Source organism: Ischnura elegans, chromosome 7 (genome assembly GCF_921293095.1).
Source record: "Ischnura elegans chromosome 7, ioIscEleg1.1, whole genome shotgun sequence".
Taxonomy (NCBI): Eukaryota; Metazoa; Arthropoda; class Insecta; order Odonata; family Coenagrionidae; genus Ischnura; species Ischnura elegans.
Genome location: NC_060252.1, coordinates 46,662,915 through 46,684,738, shown reverse-complemented (window position 1 = coordinate 46,684,738; position 21,824 = coordinate 46,662,915). Strand labels below are relative to the sequence as shown.

Here is a 21,824-nt window from a genome sequence, read left to right as displayed (position 1 = left end):
GAGGATGCTAAAAATAAGACAGAAGAAAAGATTGTATTGTATTTGGAGGAGGCGACCGACAGCTGAGATCATTCGCGCCATGAGGGAAGGGTATGGAAGGAAGGGTGGAGAGAAACCCAGCATCGGCATTAGTCTGCTCTCAACGAAAGGCGCCTAGGGGACCACGGCTTAACGTCCCATCCAACGGACGGAGTGTTGCACTTGAAAAGTCCTCCACACAACACTCAAGCAGGGATCGGGCAGTCTCTGAAAATTCTCTGCCACTGCCGGGATTTGAACCCAAGCCCACCGGGTGGGAAGCCAACACTCTAGCCACCGCACCAACCCGATCCCCCCGAAGAAAAGATACTAGATAAAAAGTAAGAGAACAGAATTCACAGATAGAATGGAATTAGTAAGGGCTCTTCTTCCAAATTAAATAGAGAAGTTCAATGTGAGAATTAAGGGGGGCAGGCCAGGATGATTAGTGAAAGTTTAACCATCCAAACAGTTATATTTGTTTATTGTGGTGACCTCCCAATCCCCCACATTGGACTCTCCCAATCGCCTCTCTTCTCGCTCCATTCGCTACCCTTCCTCAACCTCTCCCACTGGTGGTCTGCGCAGTTGTAACTACAGTAAACTCTTGATTTTACGAAGTCAGTGGGACCGGAAAATCGGCACTTCGTAAAATCGAGTTTCGTAAATTCAAACCTTTTTCATAAGTCACGAAAAAAATGTTCCCTTTTGTTTCTTCCGCCGTTTTTTGTCTTTAGTGGTCTTATTTAAATGTTTTCGGTGGTTATTCTCGGTATAATTCATAGAAAAGGCTTTTTGCTATCGATTTATGATGTGAAAAATCGTTAAATAATTATACCACCATAAAATTCCCATTTCCTGTTCATACTTCAACATCAACGATCGCTTAAGAAATTCTCGACAAGTTTAGAAAACTTAATCAAATAATGAATTGCAAAGTTTATTATAAGAATTTAATGTTATAAATATGTGGTTAGGAGCGAATAACAACTATAAAGTTCACGTATGATAGATATTTGTTTCCAGCACCCACGGAATGTTAGCGGCAGCCGGCCTAACCGCCATTTATGTCGCCCTCTATCGCTCAGTGACGAGAAAAAAAAAGAAAAACGAGGGCCTCCACCCGTTTCCAAAATAACCTTCGTAAGTTAATATTTCGAGTTACTCTGTATATTCAGTTGAATGTGCTATCTTTTCCATTGGTTATTTTTGTTGAGATTCAGTTACGATTCTAAATTTCGCAGACGTTGCTACGAAAGACTTTATTCTTCATCCGGACCATATTATTCATACCGGGTGTGAAGTGCTATGTTCATATAGTATTTCTCTCTCTTCTTTTATGCCGACAGGAGCAAGGTTCCAACCGGAAAACGACAGGAGAAACATCTTCCATTATCGGAGAAATAAAGAGGGAAACGTTATTATCCGCATTGATTGTTTTTCTACAAGAGATGTTTCATCATTTCTCAACGTGTGTGAAGTATTGGTTCACTTGCGTGAATTCCCAAAAATGACCCGCGAAAACCTGTACATTCTCCTCATTTTGTTTTCGTGTCCCTTTCTCCTCCGTATTGAAAGTTATGCAAAGAATCATTGACGTAGAGAAAAGATTTTCTTAGCTTTAGCACTAAAAAATAGTCGCGCGACAATCGTAAATAAATATAGTGAGGAAAGAGCAAAGAAAATAATTTCAATTGAAACGTCAGCAGAGAAGAAGTGAGAGAATTATAAGCGCGGCACCATTTCCCTGATAGAGGAAGATACTTCTTCAGCCTCTCTCCGGTTAATAACTTACCCCCGTTGCAGGTAAAGATGAACCATGCCCTTCTCCACAAACGGGGAACGTTCCCAGTGGGTGGGGTGAATAAGAGTGGGATGGGGATCGCCTGAGGAAAGAAGTGTGGTCAGCACAAAGGAGTGGTGAACAGTAGTGAAGGGGGCAGGAGAAAGAAGGGTGGTGAAATGGCCTTCAGCTCTGCCTCAGTCTACGTTTGGGGGCCGTATTTTTTGCGACGCACTCGACCTCAGTCACCTTAGGGGGGAGGGAGTGAATGGGAAATGCTGGGGAAGGAGGGGTTTGGGATGCGTAAGATGGGTGTCAGCAAGATCAGCAGAAGGCCGCGGGAGGAAGTAAACAAAGACTTTGGAAAGAAAGATCTCTCGGCATGGGAAAACGGGGAGACGCGCGAGAAGAAAGTTCACGGTTAGAAGTGCGTCTTCATTACGAGTAGACTGAAAAATAAGTTGGTGGTTAATAGAGCCCAATACTTAAGATATTGAAGTTGTTTATTCAGGAAGGCTATTATATACACGAAAGGATACTACTAAAATATCAATTATTTTTTTCCTTTTTGCCCTTCTCCATCGCCGCTTCCACCATGGTTTCTCACTTGCATAAATGGGAATGAAATTGGGGACCTAACTCGTCAGCCAGATCAATATATCTTAATGTTTGGAGGGCAGCGGGTACTTCTTTTTTATTTGGTGAAATTACTTCACTTTCATCTTCGTCGTCACTGCTATTATGACTAGTCCCGGCCGCTGCTTCTTCCGACGCATGTACCAGCGTCCCATTGTCGCAAGCCCGGAGTTCATCGTCAAGGGCAATATAATCGTTTGATGTTGCGCGCTGTGCTCTTCCTGCTTTTTCCAAGAATTTTTCAAAATCATCTTTTAAGCCTCTAATCTCCTCCGCGATTTTATCCGCTGCTGCTTCCTGAATGTATAGCGTAACGAATCAACCATAGCCGTGATATTATAGCACTAGAATTACTAGTAGGCTAGTTGTATCAATTACCAACCTCGAGAACATCCTCATGATGCGCTATCAAAGGGAATCCGGCCGATTTCCAGCAATTTGCGATTGTAGTGGAGGAAATAAAGTACGTCTTTGAACCGTGTTTCTGCGATGAAAAATGACAATTTTATTAACTTGGCCATTTTAGCAAAGTTAACAAAGTCGTTATTCCTCATCGCAGAAACACGGTTCAGAGACGTACTTGAATGCCTGATAGGCAGGAGTGCGATGCAAACAATTATTATTGTTGATGGCATTGATTGATAGATTTTCAAAATGCAGTCAGAGCGGTCACTTTTGGGGAGAAAGGCCCCACGCTCGGAGGGTCGAAGAGAGGGGCCAGCGAGGGTGAGCTCGTCGAGGAAAGGGTCCCGGATTAGGGACCCTTCGAAGTGCTTCGGCGAAAAGTAGTCAAGTAGTCTTCGAAGTAAGTTCACAGCAGCCTGCCTTGCGAGCGTACCAGGTAAGTTCACAGCAGTGCAAAGGGTTAATTAGGAGTGTACGAAATACCCCGCTCGACCTTCCTGACATGTTAAACTACGAAGTATTGTCGATGCGATGTTTACGAATAGGCACGAAAATAGGGGCATTATATCAGTCGCGATATTTTACTTAACTGTTACTTCCCCTAAATTCCCACCGTGAGGTTTTAGGCGAACCCTTTCTCTCCAAAGTTGCACTATCATTTACGATTTCACACTTTTGATGAACCACAGTTGGAGGCGCTGATTTTTCTAGCTACTTACGCCGGCGTAACTAGTTTTGTTGACAAATATTTCGCCATAGTTCGTATAAACGAATGCCTTTCGCTCCTGGGGACCGTGCCGAGGTTCGTAAATTCAAAATATTTCGTATAATCGAAACTTCGTATAATCGAATAGAACCATGTATTTACCATAGGCTTTTCGCCGGGACCGCACTATCACTTCGTATAATCGAAAACTTCGTAAAATCCTGCTTCGTATAATCGAGAGTTTACTGTAATGTGCTTAGTTAAAAACAGTAAGTCCTCTATTTATGAAAATTCAACTTACAAACTTTCAGGGATACAAAATTTTTTCAGTTAGCCACGTCACTTGCTAAGCTAGACAGTGGTGTAGCCAGGAATTTCATTTGGGGGGGGTCCAAAACCAGGGGGGAAAATTTTTGAAAAACAGGGTACTATGCAATGGGTTTTAATCTAATGTTAGCACTTTCCATAATCGAAAAAACTTCATTTGTTTCAGAAATATTTTGTTAATTCATGATTTTTCAGTATTTTGTTTTCTTCTATGAAGGAAAATAGTAATTGTGCTTTTATATTTTGGGGGACCCCCTCGACCCTCCCCCTAACTACGCCACTGAAGCTAGATAAATTCATCACCATCATGAGTTAACACAGAGTAAAATTGTAATGCAGTGTCACATTCTGAAGGATAACCACACTTTTCTAAGGCCTTGCATAGGTTTTTCAACTAATCAACAAGGTCTCGGAATGCATCTTGTTTGTATGCTGAGGACTTACTGTACTGTTCATTATGACTATAACACCATTTTTATCTACTATATCCAAGGCTCAATAGTTTGATCATAAAAGGTAGTAGAGTGTAGTTTGTCCGAGAGCAGTTAATAGCGCATAGTAATATGGCAAATCCGCTACCAGGAATCATGTGAGTAAATGACCAAATGAAAGTCAATGCTACTGTCTGGTGTATAAAATTAGGAGAGGATAATTTGAATATGATAGATAAAACCTGGAAAGTTTATGCGATTGTATTCATGACTAGGTACAAGCATCGAAAGAAAGTACCAAAGAGGTCATAATTGGGAACTATGCTTGTAAGTTCAAAGAACAAGGTGCAACCTCTGGCCTAAGAACATTATAGAGGGAATGGTGTCAGCATCTAACCAGTGACTACATAATGAAACTTGGATTGTAAAAGTACCAATGGTTTTCTGGAGTGGTTTGAAAGCTTTTCAAAACAGTTTGAGCTAAGTGAGAAAATTCGGTTAAAACTGATTCCTGTGATACTGATGGGGAGGGCAAGTTTTTTACTGATCAAGGCAGTTCTCTGATGGCATAGTATTTTGTCAAGTAATAAAAATTACCTTAAGGATTCCCAATTATGAGATATGGGTGTGAAAGAATGTATACAATTATACCCAAGGAAAACACAAAGCTCTCCAAGAAAATGTAATCCTTATACAAACAATGAAGGTAAGACTCAATAAACACCTTCTGTATGGGGAATTATTAGAGGTCCTACTGTGTATCTTAACCGCATATGCTATAATATGCTTTCAATATGATGAAAAATCTGTAGAGGACAAAGCCACCACATAACAAAGTGGTTGAGGCAGAATTTTGTTTTTGGGGCAATGCCCATGAATCCAGGGTAGGATGGCTAAATTGAGTCAAAGAAGTAAGACCCTCATGCCGAAGAAATTATTCCATATCATTAAGACAAGCCCCCTGGGCAGTAAGGGAACTGGAGGAGAAACTTTTACGCTGCAGCATCAGTGAGCCAGAAGGCTATGGAGGCAGATGTATCATTTGCATGAAAAAGACTGAAGATCGTAAAAAATCATCAAAAATTACCCTGTAAATCTGTCTTTACACATAAATGTTCAGCAATAATAATACATTTTAGCATTTTTGACCAATACATTCACATGGGTAAAAAATCTCAATGACAATGGCCATTTCAAATAAAGTTTTGATTTCAATGACGAAATGCTTTATTTTGTCTTAAAAGCAAACATATATTCAAGTAGCCTAGGTCACAAAACTCTCTACCAATTTATAAAACTAATAATGTTAAAATCTTACCTCACCACATGAAAGAAGGCTGTTTACCATATCCAAGGCGACTAAATCCTCTAGGTGATAATCTTCCAATATAACATACACTTGTTCTCCTTCAATTCCAGCCAGTTGCATAGTCTAATAAATGGAAAAAATAAATATAAGATATTAATTTGGAGAAATAAATTTTCAATAAAGCAATGATTAGCTGAATATATTATTATTGTAGAATGACAGAACACAATGTATAATTAGTTTTTATTTTATTTTAACGGCCATACCAAGAGGAACACATCACACACACATTCAAATATTACCTAGTGAATTCTTATGAACACTGAGAATTAGCTATAAACATCAGCATTCTGTAAAATTTAGGACTATGAAAGTCACTTGAAATTTGAGTTGAAGAAAAAACTCAAATAAATCACTTTTTCAAAACTTAAGTTGAGTCAACTAAGACGATAGTTAATGAAAGATCCGTGCATAACTAGATTATAGGATAATTTGTTGTCAGTAAATACAGATGGCTAATAAGGTCTTTAAATTTAACTATACATGAGCTATATTTCTTTGATTTGATTATGCACTATTCACAAGCATTTCTGAGAGAAAATTAATACTGATGACAATATTTGAGTACATATAGGTAACTTCAGCACCCTGAACATGGCTACCTGGGTATAAACTACGGCATAGTGAGGGTTATAATAAGCAATCCTCCAATTTTGAAACCATCTATAGATATTTTATTATTGATTGCTAATATAAGTCAACTTACTACATCTAAAAATTTTTCTCCAGCTTCGCAAATGGTAATGTTTTTCAATAGCGTTGATGTTTCAAAATACAACTTCATTGATTTATAATCTGAGGTTTCAAGCAAGATGGAGGGGAAACATGACATAATGAAAAATGAAAAAGCTGGAGCAATTTCCACAATTTTTCCACAGGTGATGATGCTGTAAAGCGAAACCGGTAGTACCAATAAATTTAAAATTGTGGAAATTGCTCCTGCTTTTTCATTTTTCATTCATTGATTTAGACCATAAGGATGTGTTCTCCCTGCTCTGTCAGGATTTGTACTGATTCAAAGTACATATTTTCTATTCCCAACAAAGACATTCAAGAACCCTCTGATTTGCTGGTATGTCCTTCGGGCAGTTGGAATATTTCCTCATCTTCTCCTGCATTTGTAATGCATTTTATTACTGGTCTAGAGGTTTTCCTGGATTGAAATCCCATGTCCCTGTTCACACTACTTGAATGCAAGCAGAACTTGATGCTCTCTATGACTATAAGGTTCTACTAGCATTCTGATCAGGAGAGAATTTTTCATCAGCCTATTTGATGAGACAGTCTTCATTGATACTGATTCAATTGCCAAAAACTCATGTTCAATCAGTCATGGAATTAACTTTCAAAATGCATTCATGAAAATAGGGTCTCTAAGCAAAATACTATGACAATAATATAGTATTGATATAAATATCCTTATTGGACTTGGAATAGGCCATGAACAGTGATAGCAGAAAACAATAAGGTATCAAAAAACTGGTCCTTCACTATTTCAAAATCAAACCTTTATAAAAGACAAAAAGATTAGAATTCAAAACTCAATGCTGAAAATACCAGAGCTCAGAGTGTGCTAAATAATGTTAAATACAGTGCGAGTAATATATCATCATTTCAACACAAACCTGTTTGAGATCCTTAGAAAATCGGCGTAGCCCAGACCCAGGGAAAAATAGTCTGGATCCTAGACAGGTTGCAACAAGCTTAACAGCAGATTTACGTCCAAAGCCACATCTTCCAGCCAAAATCAAAGACCCTCCAGGAATTGAGAGGACCCTCTCTGCTTTTGCCACACCTTCCATAAGCTCAGGAATCAATAGCAGGTCGAGAGGATGATTCTCTCGCTCTAGGAAAACAAGAAAAATTTTCCATCTCACATATATGCATTAAATTACAAAGAAAGCATTTAAGCTTCTGGAACACACATTCAGTGACCACCATTTTGAGGGAAATTAACATTTTTAAATTCTTTAACTCAATAAATATGAGGTTTATGGGTCTTTCTATAGAGAATAATCTCTGCACCAAATTCTGAATTTGACGAATCTCGCAACATGTGACACAAGCTTAAAAAGTTGAAATATGAATTTAAAATAATTATACCATTCAACATAGAACTAAGGCAATTGAAAATCAATAGACATATATGCTTTGGGGATTCGACAATTTTGTTACTAGTGTTGAGTATACTTTCAGAATACACCCATGTCTCGTATAGCGCAATTTCGATTAGCGCTCTCGTGATAAAACGTGAACTTGCGCTAAGTACACACGTAATTTCTATCAACTTACGCATATTAATATTATTTCTTGCCTCAAATCTTCTTTTTTGTTTATATATTAATCGAAATTCATTGCTGTGCAATTGCCAAAAGTATTACTCGTCATTGGGTCCAGATAGCCGGCCTACCGAAGATTTATCTCGTCTCCTTAACAGAATGATAATAAATAATTTAGATCGTTAATTAAGCGTGGGGCTAGTGGAAATGAGTTTTTTTTTCAGCAATACGGTTGGAGACGTATTTTTGCCGTCGTAGGTTACCGGGCGATTGACTTCCAGGTAGAGGGTCTACGCTAAAGCCTTCAAGGTCATCGGTATTCATGGGGGAGAAATGGAGCGGTGGCCGAGTTGCGCATGAATAGCATCAACACACAAAAGGGTCCGCTATAGAGTCTCAAACACAATGGCTTCGTTCCCTCCCCGCAGTCATAGGACTTCTGCGTCTCAGGAATACAGTTCAGCAGAAGAAGGTGATTTAGATAGAGCCATACAGAGTAAAAACCAAGAGAATATGGCGAAAAATAGGAATGCGTGTAGAAAAATCAAGAATTTATCAAGAAAAACCATAAACCTAGAAGAGGACTTGAGAGAGGTCAATTGCTTTGAAAATGGAGAGCGTCAAAACGATATTGTGTGGAAGTTTAAACTCACGATGCCTTATTCTGAATAAAGACGAAGCTAAAATATCAGTGACCTCAGCCGCACCAACTTCAACCAAGCGGTCTACACATACGGAAAGTTCATGGTGAATCAGTACAAAAAGACGAGAGTGGTAATCGCTCCGAGACATTTAGTGCAAGCGGTTGGTTCCAGAATTTAAACGGCAAGCAGGTATTTTCAGTGCGGCGATATCAGGTGAATCTGCAAGTGTTGATAGCGCAGCCACCACAACATTTTCTGATGAACTCCAAGCTGTTATTGAAAGTGGCTCCTTTCCCCCTCAACTAGATTTAGTGTTGACGAGACGATATTCTTTTGGAAAAGAATGCATTCTCGTTCATTCATTTTCAGGGAAGGAAAACCTGGGTCAGGTTTCAAGGCATTTAAAGACTGTTTCACGTAGCTGCTAATGACTCGGAGGACTTCAAATTAAAATGATTTATCATTCATGAACTCCGCTAGCTATGAAATGGCATTTAAAGTAGCATTTTCCTGTCATTTCCATGAGCGACAAAAGGGCCTGGGTGACACAACAGTTGTTTTTAGACTAGTTTGAAAAATCGTCAACTGCCAGCAACGCATTACGATCCCCTGAGATAGCAGATGTTAGCCCACCCGCACGACAGGATGGAATTTCGAAAGCACGTAAGAATTTTTTTTAATGTGAATAAAAGTCTTTCAATGCGTGAATACTATCTTTAAAGCTGTTTTAAACTATAAATATTTATAGAAATAATGTTTTCTAAGGCTTTTTACGGGAATATAGATGTTTTAGAGGAAATTCAATACCAAAGACCTATGCTACCAGGAACGCAACCCTATCTTCCCTATGTTAAAACGCTCTCATATAACGCAAATTCGTATAGCGCAAAGACCCCAAGGAACGCATCCCTTGCGCTATACGAGACATGGGTGTATATGGGTAGCGCATTAGAGTTCAGGTTTGTAGACTTGTTTCTTCTATTTCCAGGGGCTAACAAGATTTAATAAGTTTACTACTCAGAGCACCAAACCTATCTCTTTCCGAAAATTTAATATTGATAAATACCACCCAAGTACCATAGGCATCTGAGGCCCAAAGAACAGAGGCATACGCAGAAAAACTGAAATTTGCACAATTTTGAATTTTTTTTTGGTTAATGGCGAGGAAAGTTAGGTTTATCACAATTTTCTCCTAATCATTTTCATACTCCCACTTCATTCAAAATTTCTGCCCTCCAGCTCTTCTGGGAGTGGATCTATCAGTGACTCAGTCAATAAGTTATGTTATGTTCCTATATGTAATCGAAATACTTAATTTGTTACTGCAGCCAGAATTTATTGTCTCTTCAAAAAACATCCCAAAAGGAGTCCTCTGCAGCAGCTGCATTTCCGACCAATCTTCAATTTATGTGAAATCTTTGCTCATCCTGCCACCCCGCAACCCACAAAGTATCTCACCACACAAACCCCCTAGTCACCATTTTCTTGGCTCCATAGAACTCAATACATGGAGATTTTACATTAGGTGGTAAGGATACCAGCGTTTTTAGCGAAGGAACTTACCATACTGACTGATGGCTTTTTTAATAAACTCCAACCAATCATTTGAGTTAATTTTTTCCAATTGCAATCCATCAGACAGAACTCTTGATTTGTGACCAGAATGAGAATTTAATGTTTGGCCAGCTGTAATATAGTAGATACCTAGAGAGGATAAAGTAAAACATTTTAAGAAAATAAACAAAAAATTCAGAGCTACCTATCCAGAATATCTTTTCCATCCACTGAATAGGAATTATCAACACGTTTTTCCCGTAAAATTCTCAGTTACGGATTGTTTATATTTCCATTAAATAATTTATGAGTATGATATTATTTATGCCTTTCATATAAAATGTACACACAAAGCAGGTAAATGAGTTAAAATGACATGCAAGGGAGTAATTCACTAAATTATTCAGTGTGCTTTATTTGCATCCCACTTAAATTAAAAAATATGAGAGTGATAATTTTCATTGACAAGAATTAAGATGTCATTTCGTAGTTTAGTTTAATAACCATTAAGTCATATCAGTATGGTACCTCTTACTATTGGGCCAAAAGGAATCGGTTCATAACAGAAGTAGATAGCATCAGGAGGTTGCAAATACATGGATTCTTATAGGGCTATTCACAGGACCAAAAAATCAGTGTATAGATGAAGTTGCTGAATAAATGAGGGTTGCATTCTCGGTATTCTGATGCAATCAATTAAAAAATTAACATGAATTCTTATAGGGTTATACACAGGACCCAAAAAATTGGGTGTACAAATGAAGTCATTGCATACATGATAGTAACATTCCCTGTATTCTGTTGTAATTAACAAAAAAAATACCAGACCAATCTAGAGGAGCCTTATATTAATAGAATAATTTGAGACAATGCATAACTATCTTAAGAATGATTATATTAAAACTTTCTTCGCCCATATACCACAATAATAACTTATTTTAGCCACTGACCTTTCAAATTATTCAATAAATTTGGATTGCTCCAATATTCTTTCAGGACACCGGCGATGATACCGTCATATTTTTCTCTGTCATCTTTGGCAACAAGCTTATCTCGAAAAATGCAACTAGCTTCAAATATGAGAACCTGAAAGATATGCATTATAGTGTAGACATAATCCCTAACACAAAGAAAGATTCCAGGACACTGATGCTAAAAAAAATTCATATTTTATTCATTTATATTTTCAATCACAATCAAACAAAATCAAATTTCTTTAAAAAAAATATTCAAATTCTTCAAAAATCATCTTCAGACACTATTATGAGGATTATTACAATTGAAAATTATAATGGTGTTAAAACCTGCGCTTTAAAAAAAGTGTGTACATTGTTGGACTAAATGGCAGATAGAATAAATCAGAAATGCTTGTAAGTGAAGAGCACTAAAGGAGAGATAGAGGGGAAGGAGCGCGCTTCCTCTGTCTTTTGAGCAACAAGGGTACAAGCGAAGGAGAAAGGGACAAACACATCTGATCTTGCAAGTGACGCTCAGGTGCGATATCTTTTTCATCAGCATCTAACTTTGAGGTGCTCCAAATGTTTGGAATTAGTGAAATTCGTGTGAAATAAGTTTACAACCACTCTGCCAATCATTTTGATGTCTAGCAGTGGTTTTATCCTGAGAGTTATGCATCCCAGGTGACTTCCACAGGAAAATTGACTCTGTAGCGCTAGCACAAATATGAGCACATGCTATAGATGGATTATTTCCCTATGCTTCCCCAAAGTACTAATCAGGACAAAAAATCACTGGCAATAGCGCTTTCCTCACTGTACTTGTTATAGCGGACTTATACTGTATTGACATGACATCACATGAAATTTTTTTTATCCTCAATATTTACTTTGATTACCATATTCATGAATACGCTACACATCAAAAATATACATAACATTACCTCAAGGATAGGATCCATAGATGATGTAAAATCTTTTTCCATAAGATGGTACCTCTTCAATGCTAAACACCATCGCGTGATATCCACAGGAGAAAATACATAATGGTTATGTTCCACTGTTGAAAAGGTGTTTTTTACCTGTGAGTAAGCAGATAGGGAGATAAAAAGAACTTGATGCCCACTATAGATTTCAGTAAATAATTGTAAAAACATAGGCAAACATCTAATAAAAATACCTTCAAATATTACTGCATATCCAAAAATATCTTTAATGAATGATTAAGCCTTGGATCTGCCACAAAAGAGTAAGTGGGGAGTGGGGAGAGAAAGTATCCGTAAATGGGGGAAGAGTGGGGAGACACAGTATCCGTAAATGGAAAGTGACAAACAAAAGAACCATGATGGAGAACAAATGATTTCAAAGGAATTATGCATTTAGGCTGATGTTCAAATAGCATAAGTAAATTAAAATCCTGGCCTTCAGTTGAAATTTATACAAGAAAATTTTATAACAATTACACAACAACCTTCAAAATGACAATCCAATCACAGGATCATTCTTCAAAATAAGTCTGCCACTAAGAAAACTATAACAATATGGATGATAAATCACAACATATTACAATATAAATGCCAGGCATTAATCCACATATTGTAGACAAGAGGTAAAAGTTATACCAGTATTCAATTACTTCATAAGTTTTTTCATACAGTATTAAAGCTTAACACTAGATATCATAAACACTCACATGTAAAAATGGATTCATTATAAAAACAAGAGAGAAACAAAGTTCAGTCTCAGGTCTAAAGGTTTGTACTCACCTCCTGATAAATCCTCATAACAGTTTCCACAATTAATGATAATTTTCCGGAGGACTTCAAATAAGGATGATTAGGAAGCCAATCCTCAAATACGTCAAATAAGCATGTTGTATATATAGCTGTCAATTGTTCATGGTCAGGATATCTAACAGAAAAATAAATACTTAAATATGAGCATGTTCAGGACATTGGATAATATATCCATTAAGCTTCAGTCTCGACTATCTACTCACTTCATGCTGTATATGTGAACCAATGACATGAAACGATGAGACAAAGAAATTCGCTGAGATTCAGTCGAATTTAGACTCATGGTAGCAACTATCTGTATTCTATCCAGTCCAATCCATTCCAGATTTTTGTCGTGGAACCCATTGCATGATATGACCTAGATCAAAAAGGATTAAAAATTATAAATTAAAAAAATTTTTAATTTTTTACTCTTCCCACTTTCATCACCACAGGTCAGCATTCATGGAACTGCATTAATTAAATTATAATTTAACTAATGCTGGGAAGAGAGAGTTTCAGAAACTGGCCAATCACAGTACAGCAGTGATAGAATATGGCCAATCACAATGCAATAACAAGGAATGAGGGCTACATGAACATTTGAGTATAACAACGCCACGGTGATAACTTTTATGGGTGTCACCTGCCATGCACAAATTGTGCAAAAAATCCACGGGGAAAAAATCATTCGCCCTGACTGGGATTCGAACCCAGATCCTGCGATTCCAGTCAAGTGCTTTAGCCAGTTAAGCTTCCGAGGCATCATATCTCATATAAATGTAATGAGGTATTTGCAGAAAATAAAGTAGGTTATTTTTACAATAAAAGAACATTGCAAATTGCATATACATGGAAAAGTGAGGACTTAGGAGAGACATTTAAATATTCACCTGCTGAGAGTTCTAGTTGATACCCCAAAAATAGCTTTTATTGATCATTTTTGCAAAGAGAATGCCTTACTGGCAACTCTGGAGTTTACCAACACTCCTCTTTCTTCCTCTCCATTAGAAATTGAATAATCATTGCAACATTACCTCAATGTGTTCCCAAATGGGGCCCATAAAAGAGGCTCAAACAGAATGAAGTCTGGGTACAATAAGGTTAATTTTCTATCACCTTCCTCAACAGCTTTGCTAAAAACAGGCTCCACTGATCTATTAACACTGGGGCTGCGGGAGTTTGAGATTTTAGCTATCAGCCCGAGTGGGAGAGAAGCAAGAAATAGTTCTCCCCTCTAGCCTTAACCATGTGCCTACAATTGGCCGAGTGTCTTGCAGGGAATGAACCATTATAATCTGGAGGGACTTCTCCTTCTTTCTTACTAAGGGCCTACAATTAGGCTCTTGTTGTAGGCACATTAATACAGACACAAAAGAACAGGGGCGCAGCTAGGAATTAAGGCTGGGAGGGGTTTACGTGCAACTAATACCGGGGTGTGTGGGGTATAGTATACCCACCAGGATAAGCGGCAGGTCGAAATTAATAAATTGTGGAATTTTAAAGATATTTGGTTCAAAATAGTGAGTTTTACGCTTTCTGAGGGATATTTCCTTCATCCTTACACTATTCTATTAGTAATATCAATCCAATCAGGTAAAATGGATTAAACTTTAAAAAATTCTCTGAGCTCTGGGGGGGTTTATCCCCCAAAACCCCCCCAGGAGCACACCCTACCGTGAAGGCTGGCTCAGGAGAGTGAAGCCACTAAGGTATCTTTATAGTGAGGGAAAGTACCCAAGTGCACTATCCAGGTAGCAACAAAAATTTTGGGAAACTGCTGAATTAAGTCAAGCAATGATCAACATTTTTCACACAGTCAGTGTGCAAAACATATGAAAAAGTTCCCACAGTCTACGGGTTAATCTATAAAACTTCTACAAATATTAAAAGCAGAATAGGAGGTTTGACTTTAAATGGTACTCCATACATAAGTGAAACCTCGATTTAACACTCCCCCATTATACATTTTCCCTGATTTTGCACAGTTTTTATCAGGTCCCAAACAATACCGCCTTTAAACAATGATACTCTATTTTACAATATCCTCAATTTTGCACTTTTTGTAAGTGGTCCATTCAAAAGTGTAAAATAGAGGTTTCACTGTATTTTGATTCTTTAAAATAACCACATTCACAAACCTATGGAACAAGCTGAACATTGTACAAGTCCTCAACCCGCAGTTCATTTACACACACTAGGAATATACATTACTATCCTTTTCATTCTTCCATTAGCAAAGACAGCAAAAATGCTGAGCTATAATCTGATGGCTTATAATTGGCAGGATAATATTAAAATTCATATAGAAAAAAATTCTCACCTGCTCCAGGAAGGCAATAAGCATACTGGTGCCCCAATTATCAGGTTTCACCATGTGCAGATCTTTAAAGTAGAGAATCAAGCTTTCTGTGCTCCTTGGCCGATAAACCCTTCCAGAGGGATTTGAGATGGCCATGCAGACCTTTTTAATATGAAAAAGGAATTAGAAAGGATTATAAAAAAATTAATGAAACATTTGATCTACTTTTTAATCACATAATTCACTATACCCACCAAAAAATTCAGCAGTCCTTTAACATTTGGGAAATTTTAATCCCACAGAAAGTTGCTTAAGCATATGAAAACAACCATGAACACAATTCAAACCAAGGCCATTTATTCAAGCAAGAACATTTACGTCCAAAGAAAATAGATAATTATTGATAATAAGAGTTGATAACAATATAACCTCATTTATTCAAAATTTAAGGGACTTGAAAATATGAACTTCAAATCGTACAGATTAGAATTCACATTTTTAGGGTCCTTTACAGCAATTCTTCAATATCAAGAGTATGAATTGAAACATTGGCATGAAGTGAATAATTTGAAAGCAGTGGCATCCAGATATATTTTTTGCTGAGTGCAGCAGAGTGCTGGCATCTACGCCAGATGGCTGACAATTGAGCTTCAAACATTAAAAAATGATGGGTAAACATCATAGCACTAAGCAAATTTTCGGAGATTGACAATCTCGTTTTGAGCAAAATTAGGTAATAGCCTTTTATAAATGGAATAGACACTTTAGATGTAATAAAGAAAGCAAGGCCAGGAAACTAAGGTAAACACACCAACTTACTGAAGATTCTTACTTTCTCTTGAGTGGTCAACATGAATTCAGAATTGATTTTTTCATCAATCAGAGCTTTTCCACCAATATCGAATAAAGTTTTGTTTTTTTACCTTTTGAATTTCAGCAACACATAAATACGAATGATTCAATGTACAGCACATTACCGATTATCCGGGTTAATGATGGGGATAGATGGCACGAATAATCGGAAAACACGGATAACCCAAAGTTTTGCTTAAATGTCTTGTAATGTTCATAATTTATGTAAAACAAACAATGTGTTATTATTTATGCAGTTATTCTGTTATTAAAAAGTGCTTCCCGGACTCATTGAGAGCTTTCTTTGCCAGACCTTGATCTTTTTAGTGGCAATAATAAGGTTTTCCTCATATTATTACGGCTCCATATAAGAACTACGCATCCGAGGCTGCGTGATCACAGATACAGAAAAGTGGTTTGCATGATTGCTTCAAAACCACTGCTCGACGTCGGAAAAAAAAACTTTCAGGCACCACACCACGTTGCTGCGTCTCGCACAAGTTGCCCAGGTTGCAACTGATACGAGACGTGTATCCGTGCTCGTGGAGCGCAATCGCGCACTGCGAGGCTTGGAAAACAGCAACACGGAGTGAATTTAGCTAGCGCGCGATCACTTCCGTTTTATGACAGGGATTCTAATGGAAATAATAAGCCCAGTGTATCCTAGCATTCAAATGCAGTAATTCCAGTGATTTTGCGTTTGATTAATTTTTTTATAAAGATCGCGGAAAATATTGCGCGAGAAGGAAAATCATCCACAGGTAATCTGCAACACGGATATACCACCGCCGGATAATCGGGAGTCTGCTGTATATCATTAATGTACAACAAGTAATTTCAGAGAAACTTACGTGACTCAGTTTTTGCAAAACATGTTGTGGGGTAATCTGCGCACTACAGTGTATAACTGCTACTTCAGTGGACCTTAGTTGGTTAAAGCAGTACTTGAGTAAAGTGCTGTGAATAAAAATATAAAAGCTTCATAAAAGACATTGATTAGACCTTTTAAAGGAGTCAAAATTAGGAAGAACCAAATGAAAAGTTATCCTTATGAAAACATGACTTAAGAACTCCACAACTACTCATCATGAAAAACACCAGTGACATAACACTTGAAGGAAAGAGTACATCCTCATCACTTAATCACAGCAATGCGGATATCAGGAAGAGAATTGCTTTAGCATTGGAGGCACTAATGAACAGCAAAGAACACATGAGAATATCATTATCTAAGAGTTCATATACGTCTTTATACAGGTGTATTTATTTATTTTAATTCAAGCTATTCTTTAGAAAAACACCAATTCTTCAAACCATTTACCTTTTCCCACATCCAGCAGGTCCCACAATAATAAAAGGATCTCTCTTTTCTGACTTAAGCCATGGCATAACTTGATCCAGAGCACCCTTAATGTCAGCGGTCAAAACTAGAGGAAGAGTGGTGGTCAAAGCTGAGGGGGTGGATGATCCTGACGAGAGAATATTTCCTGGACTTGGAAGTCTTTTCCCTGCATCCCATCTCTCTGTATGGTGTAAATCAATGCAGTCTCTTTCAGGGTTGAAGAAACAATGAATTGACAAAGTTGAATAGTCAACAGGGGCTAAAGGAGTCTCACCAATCCATTCAAAGACCTGTAATTGACACATAAGTTCTATTTTAGATATGTTAGCTCACAAAAAAAAATATTGAATGAAGCAGTGATATATCTATGAATATGCTTTGGGGTGGGGATGGGAGGTCTGGATGGGGGCGACAGCCCCCCCACCTCAGCCAATGGATTTAGCAAATGAGGCACTCTATAAAATAGCCCAGGTAACAGTTGGCAGTTGGCAGGGGGGTCCGCAGGCTTGCCTGTCTCACTGCCATGATTTTAATCGATGATATTTAACTTAAAGCAGATGCAGTTATTTTATGTCAAAACTAGACAATTGTTTTCAATATTTTTTTTTATTTCTCCTCCCCGCATAGTTACACCACTGGAATAGGGTAGTTTCCTTCATCAAAGAAAACTAAAGGCATTGATTGCGATTCGTTACCCACCATTAGTGTATTCATTATACACAAATTATTTGGTTTTTGAAATACCGGTTTAGACGAATGGCAAGGGTCAAATTTTATCATCATTTGAAAAAGGCCAGATTGGCGCCCATGCGATTCCACTCCACATGACGTCACAGGGACCTAGTTTCTACACGAGAGGATAGGAGTTATACATCGTCTGAGGTTACCATTGCATGCATGAGGCACAGAGCTCAGGGAAACATGTCTTGATAATCACCTATTAAAACTGGCTAAGGTCGGAAAGTTTTCTTCGTTTGATTAGGTATTAATAAACCTTTTTTAAGCCAAGCGCTACCATCCAGCAAGGTACTCAGCTACCCCCTAGCAGCCTGCGACGTATCACCATTAAGCCTCGCCTCAAGGTCACCTCACTGGGCAGGAGGGGGAACCAGAAATACGATGTACGGAGATATTTCCCGGCATTCATACTTAAGCGTCGCGTTTTCGCGCGCTTGAAAATTTTCACTTTTCATTTAATCGCAAAAAATAGATATTGTCATTTAAAAATCTAAAAGTGTGAAATACGTACTCCAGGAGTAGTAATCTTTCGATTAAGGCAATAAAAAAATAATAGGAAACCAACCTATTAAGAACAACAGACTTACAAGTGACTTCATTTTAGCAAAAAAATGCATAAAAAACTATTGCCATCAAATAAGCAAACCTTGCACGCCTGAGCATGAGTAATTACAAAGTAACATGCAGAGCTTTGCACAAAAAACTAAGAAAAATATTGAGTGAATGTTCCACATATCAAATGTAATAGCAGTCCACAAACATGTGTAGATGGACATGCTGACCATGGTAGGGGAGTTGGACAGGGAACATAATAAAATCCACACAGGGGTGCCGACTTACAAAAAATATTGGGGGGGCCCAAACCACGGATCTTGCCACAGGAAAGTTTATAAGCAGTGAGTTTTAGGTTTTTTAAGCATTTTAGAAGAGTCATATTATCAACATTAGAACCCTGATAACTCGAATCTCGATATCTGGACACTCCGGGGAAAATCGACAAGCCTGACATTTTTTTCTCACACGCATATAACGAATTTTTGAGGGGGCTGGGGCCCCCTCAAGCCCCATGGAGTCGCCGCCACTGAATCCACAGTTGGCAAATTTACGACAACATTTCAAATTTAGATAAGCATAAAAATCAAATATCAAGTGATTGATCAAATCTCAAATCGACTGATACAATTGAATCCCAAATCAATGGATTTGATCATCTTCATTTGAATCTTTGAATCCCTGCTTCAACTCCAGTGTTACCCTTATTTATTAAAATATATATGATAATTTCTTTTTTTTGTCCTCACTATCAAATACACTTATCACTTCCAGGCATGGAATGAATTAATACAGCACTCTAAAAATTACCTGCTTTGCAAATGCTTCTCGACTGGCAAAGGAGAGATTTGCCCCCAATCCATGAACCATAGCAATTGCAAAGTGAGCCTTGGAATTCATATTCATCTCAAGATGTGAAAGTCCACTCGTCACAAGGGAAACACCCTGAAGACTTCTCCCAACAGCTAATTCTCCTGAGTTAGTCACCCATTCAATCGCTGCATAAAACAAAACAGAAAAGATTTGGATTAAATCATTTTGAGATATGCACGAATTATCTCTTAATAATAACTGTAAAATATGTATAAGAAGAATTTCCATGAAATTTTACAAGGTAATGAAGCAAAACTTCAGAAGCTTCAATAAGCCCAAATTTAACCCTTTCGCGCCGGACCTTGGTTCAGGGAAATTCTTCCTCAAAACGAGCCTCTTGAAAGTTTTCTTTACTCCCTTGTATGAAGCGTTTTCGCATCAACTGAAAGCAGTGGTTCCCTCCCTAACCATTTTTGGACCCAAATCAGAGGGCGCCGATCCCTTTCCTCGGCCTCTGTCCCAGACCCTAGAAGGATTAAAAGCCCCTTCCTAGCACGAGTTCGCGGTCAACTGGTTAAAATGTTAATGCAAAATATATGCAAATACTTGTTGTTCCCATCGATTTTTTACATTCAAAATGAATTTTGTGTTTTTTTACTGAGCGTGCAGAAATTTTAAACGAAGTTCTAACGTTGATATAGACGGATTTAGTATATTTACTAGTTGGTCTATAACTCCGTTGATATTAACGTTAGAATTTTGTTTGAAATTTCCATGTGGTCAGCAAAAAAAGATGAATTCATTTCTAGCATTGAATTTCAAAAGTAAGCAACAAATATTTTTTTGAAAACACACTGCAAATAACAGTAGTTGACCGCGTGGAGAGGATAGGAAAGGGTCGATCTGAGCGGCCAAAGATGGGACTGGGCTCGCGCTAAGGCGGATCGTGAGGGGTGACCACGTCCGTGGGTCTATTGTGTCCGCCACGGTCACTTTTTTCGACCTGTGCCGCACAGGCACAGCATTCGTTGGTTAGGGTAAGAACATTCAGGACGCACTGGTGTGGCATTCGGCGCGAAAGGGTTAAGTAAGAGCATCCAATAGAAACCATTTTCTGATCACTAGAATTTTTACGGGGTTATCTATAATTTTTCATATTACCCTAGTTGATATTTTTATCGTTCAGAGATCACACATAGTCAAAAGCCAAAAGTACACTAATCAGAAGGAAAACTAAACTGTACCTTTGTAGAAATAGTCCTCAATATATCTAGGTAGAAGCCTCATGCGATCAACATCATTTTTATTCAGCCAAGATTTAACAATGTCCTTTATGCAGATGTCATCATCACTGAAATAAAATATCAATCACTTTTCTTACTACACTTTCACAGCTTCTACTACTCTATAATCAGAATAGGAAAAGCTAGAGTGAAAATATTTTTTAAAATATTCAACTATAGTCCTCAACAAAAGACAATGGTATGTGTTCTTATTTGGAGGAATAATAAAAATACAATGTAAAACTAAAAGTATAAAGGCAGTTTATTTCATAAACAGTGGAACCTCGATTTTTCATTCCTACATTCATCCTTTGCAGTTCCTGGTCCCAAATAAAGTCCCATACAGACAACATTATTCTTAGCTGCACCTATCATTTCCCGAAGTATCATTTTCCCACAACCATCGTTTCACAAAAATGAAACTAAATATTTACAAGTCATTTATGGCTAATAACCACAGGCACATAGTTTGAATCTTCCCCAAGAGATAAAACGACCATAGGGAGAAGCTCAGTGACGTAAGATATTAACTACGTTCCACATTTCCCAAAATCCACTATCCCCCTCCCATCAGCCCTCACCCCCCCCCCCCCCCCCTGATGCTTTCCTCCTCTCCAAAACCAATCAAAAGGCCCCAGACACGCCAGATCATAGCTCGCACAGGGTTCATGTTATGAAGACCATAAATCATTAGCTTTGAAAGAAAATATCATGTAACATGAGAATAACAGAAACATGTTTCATGCCTCCCCCTTTTTCATTCCCCACTGAACTTTTTCAGCCAACCTGCTTCAAAGTTCCTCATTTCTTGAGGTCAGTTTTTGCATGAGTCACCTATTGGCCCAAAAGGTGTCTAACAACAACAATCGGGAATTGGTATTATACCTTTATTGGACTGAGATATTAGATGCATACTAGCAACAGCTGAAATAATCTACTGGAGCCAATTATAACTGCTCATATGCAAACCCCTAACATGAAACACAAAAATTTGTATCAACAAAATAATTGTACAACCATTGCTAATAGATGGTTCTGAAGTACGGCCATTCACAAAAA

At 37.8% G+C, this 21,824-nt stretch overlaps 1 protein-coding gene across 1 annotated transcript in view; it reads right to left on the bottom strand.

Annotated features, from left to right (window-relative positions):
* LOC124162973 (cytoplasmic dynein 2 heavy chain 1) overlaps positions 1-21,824 on the bottom strand; it is a 147,398-nt gene that overhangs the window by 34,504 nt on the left and 91,070 nt on the right. Inside the window, exons 41-52 of the mRNA XM_046539753.1 lie at positions 20,727-20,833; positions 19,480-19,667; positions 17,359-17,669; positions 16,889-16,994; positions 15,207-15,347; positions 13,108-13,262; positions 12,875-13,019; positions 12,053-12,190; positions 11,103-11,238; positions 10,162-10,302; positions 7,301-7,521; positions 5,625-5,738 (exon numbers count right to left, since the gene is read on the bottom strand). Coding sequence (XP_046395709.1) covers positions 5,625-5,738; positions 7,301-7,521; positions 10,162-10,302; positions 11,103-11,238; positions 12,053-12,190; positions 12,875-13,019; positions 13,108-13,262; positions 15,207-15,347; positions 16,889-16,994; positions 17,359-17,669; positions 19,480-19,667; positions 20,727-20,833 — 1,903 coding nt within the window. The remainder of the gene's footprint in view (positions 1-5,624; positions 5,739-7,300; positions 7,522-10,161; positions 10,303-11,102; positions 11,239-12,052; positions 12,191-12,874; positions 13,020-13,107; positions 13,263-15,206; positions 15,348-16,888; positions 16,995-17,358; positions 17,670-19,479; positions 19,668-20,726; positions 20,834-21,824) is intronic.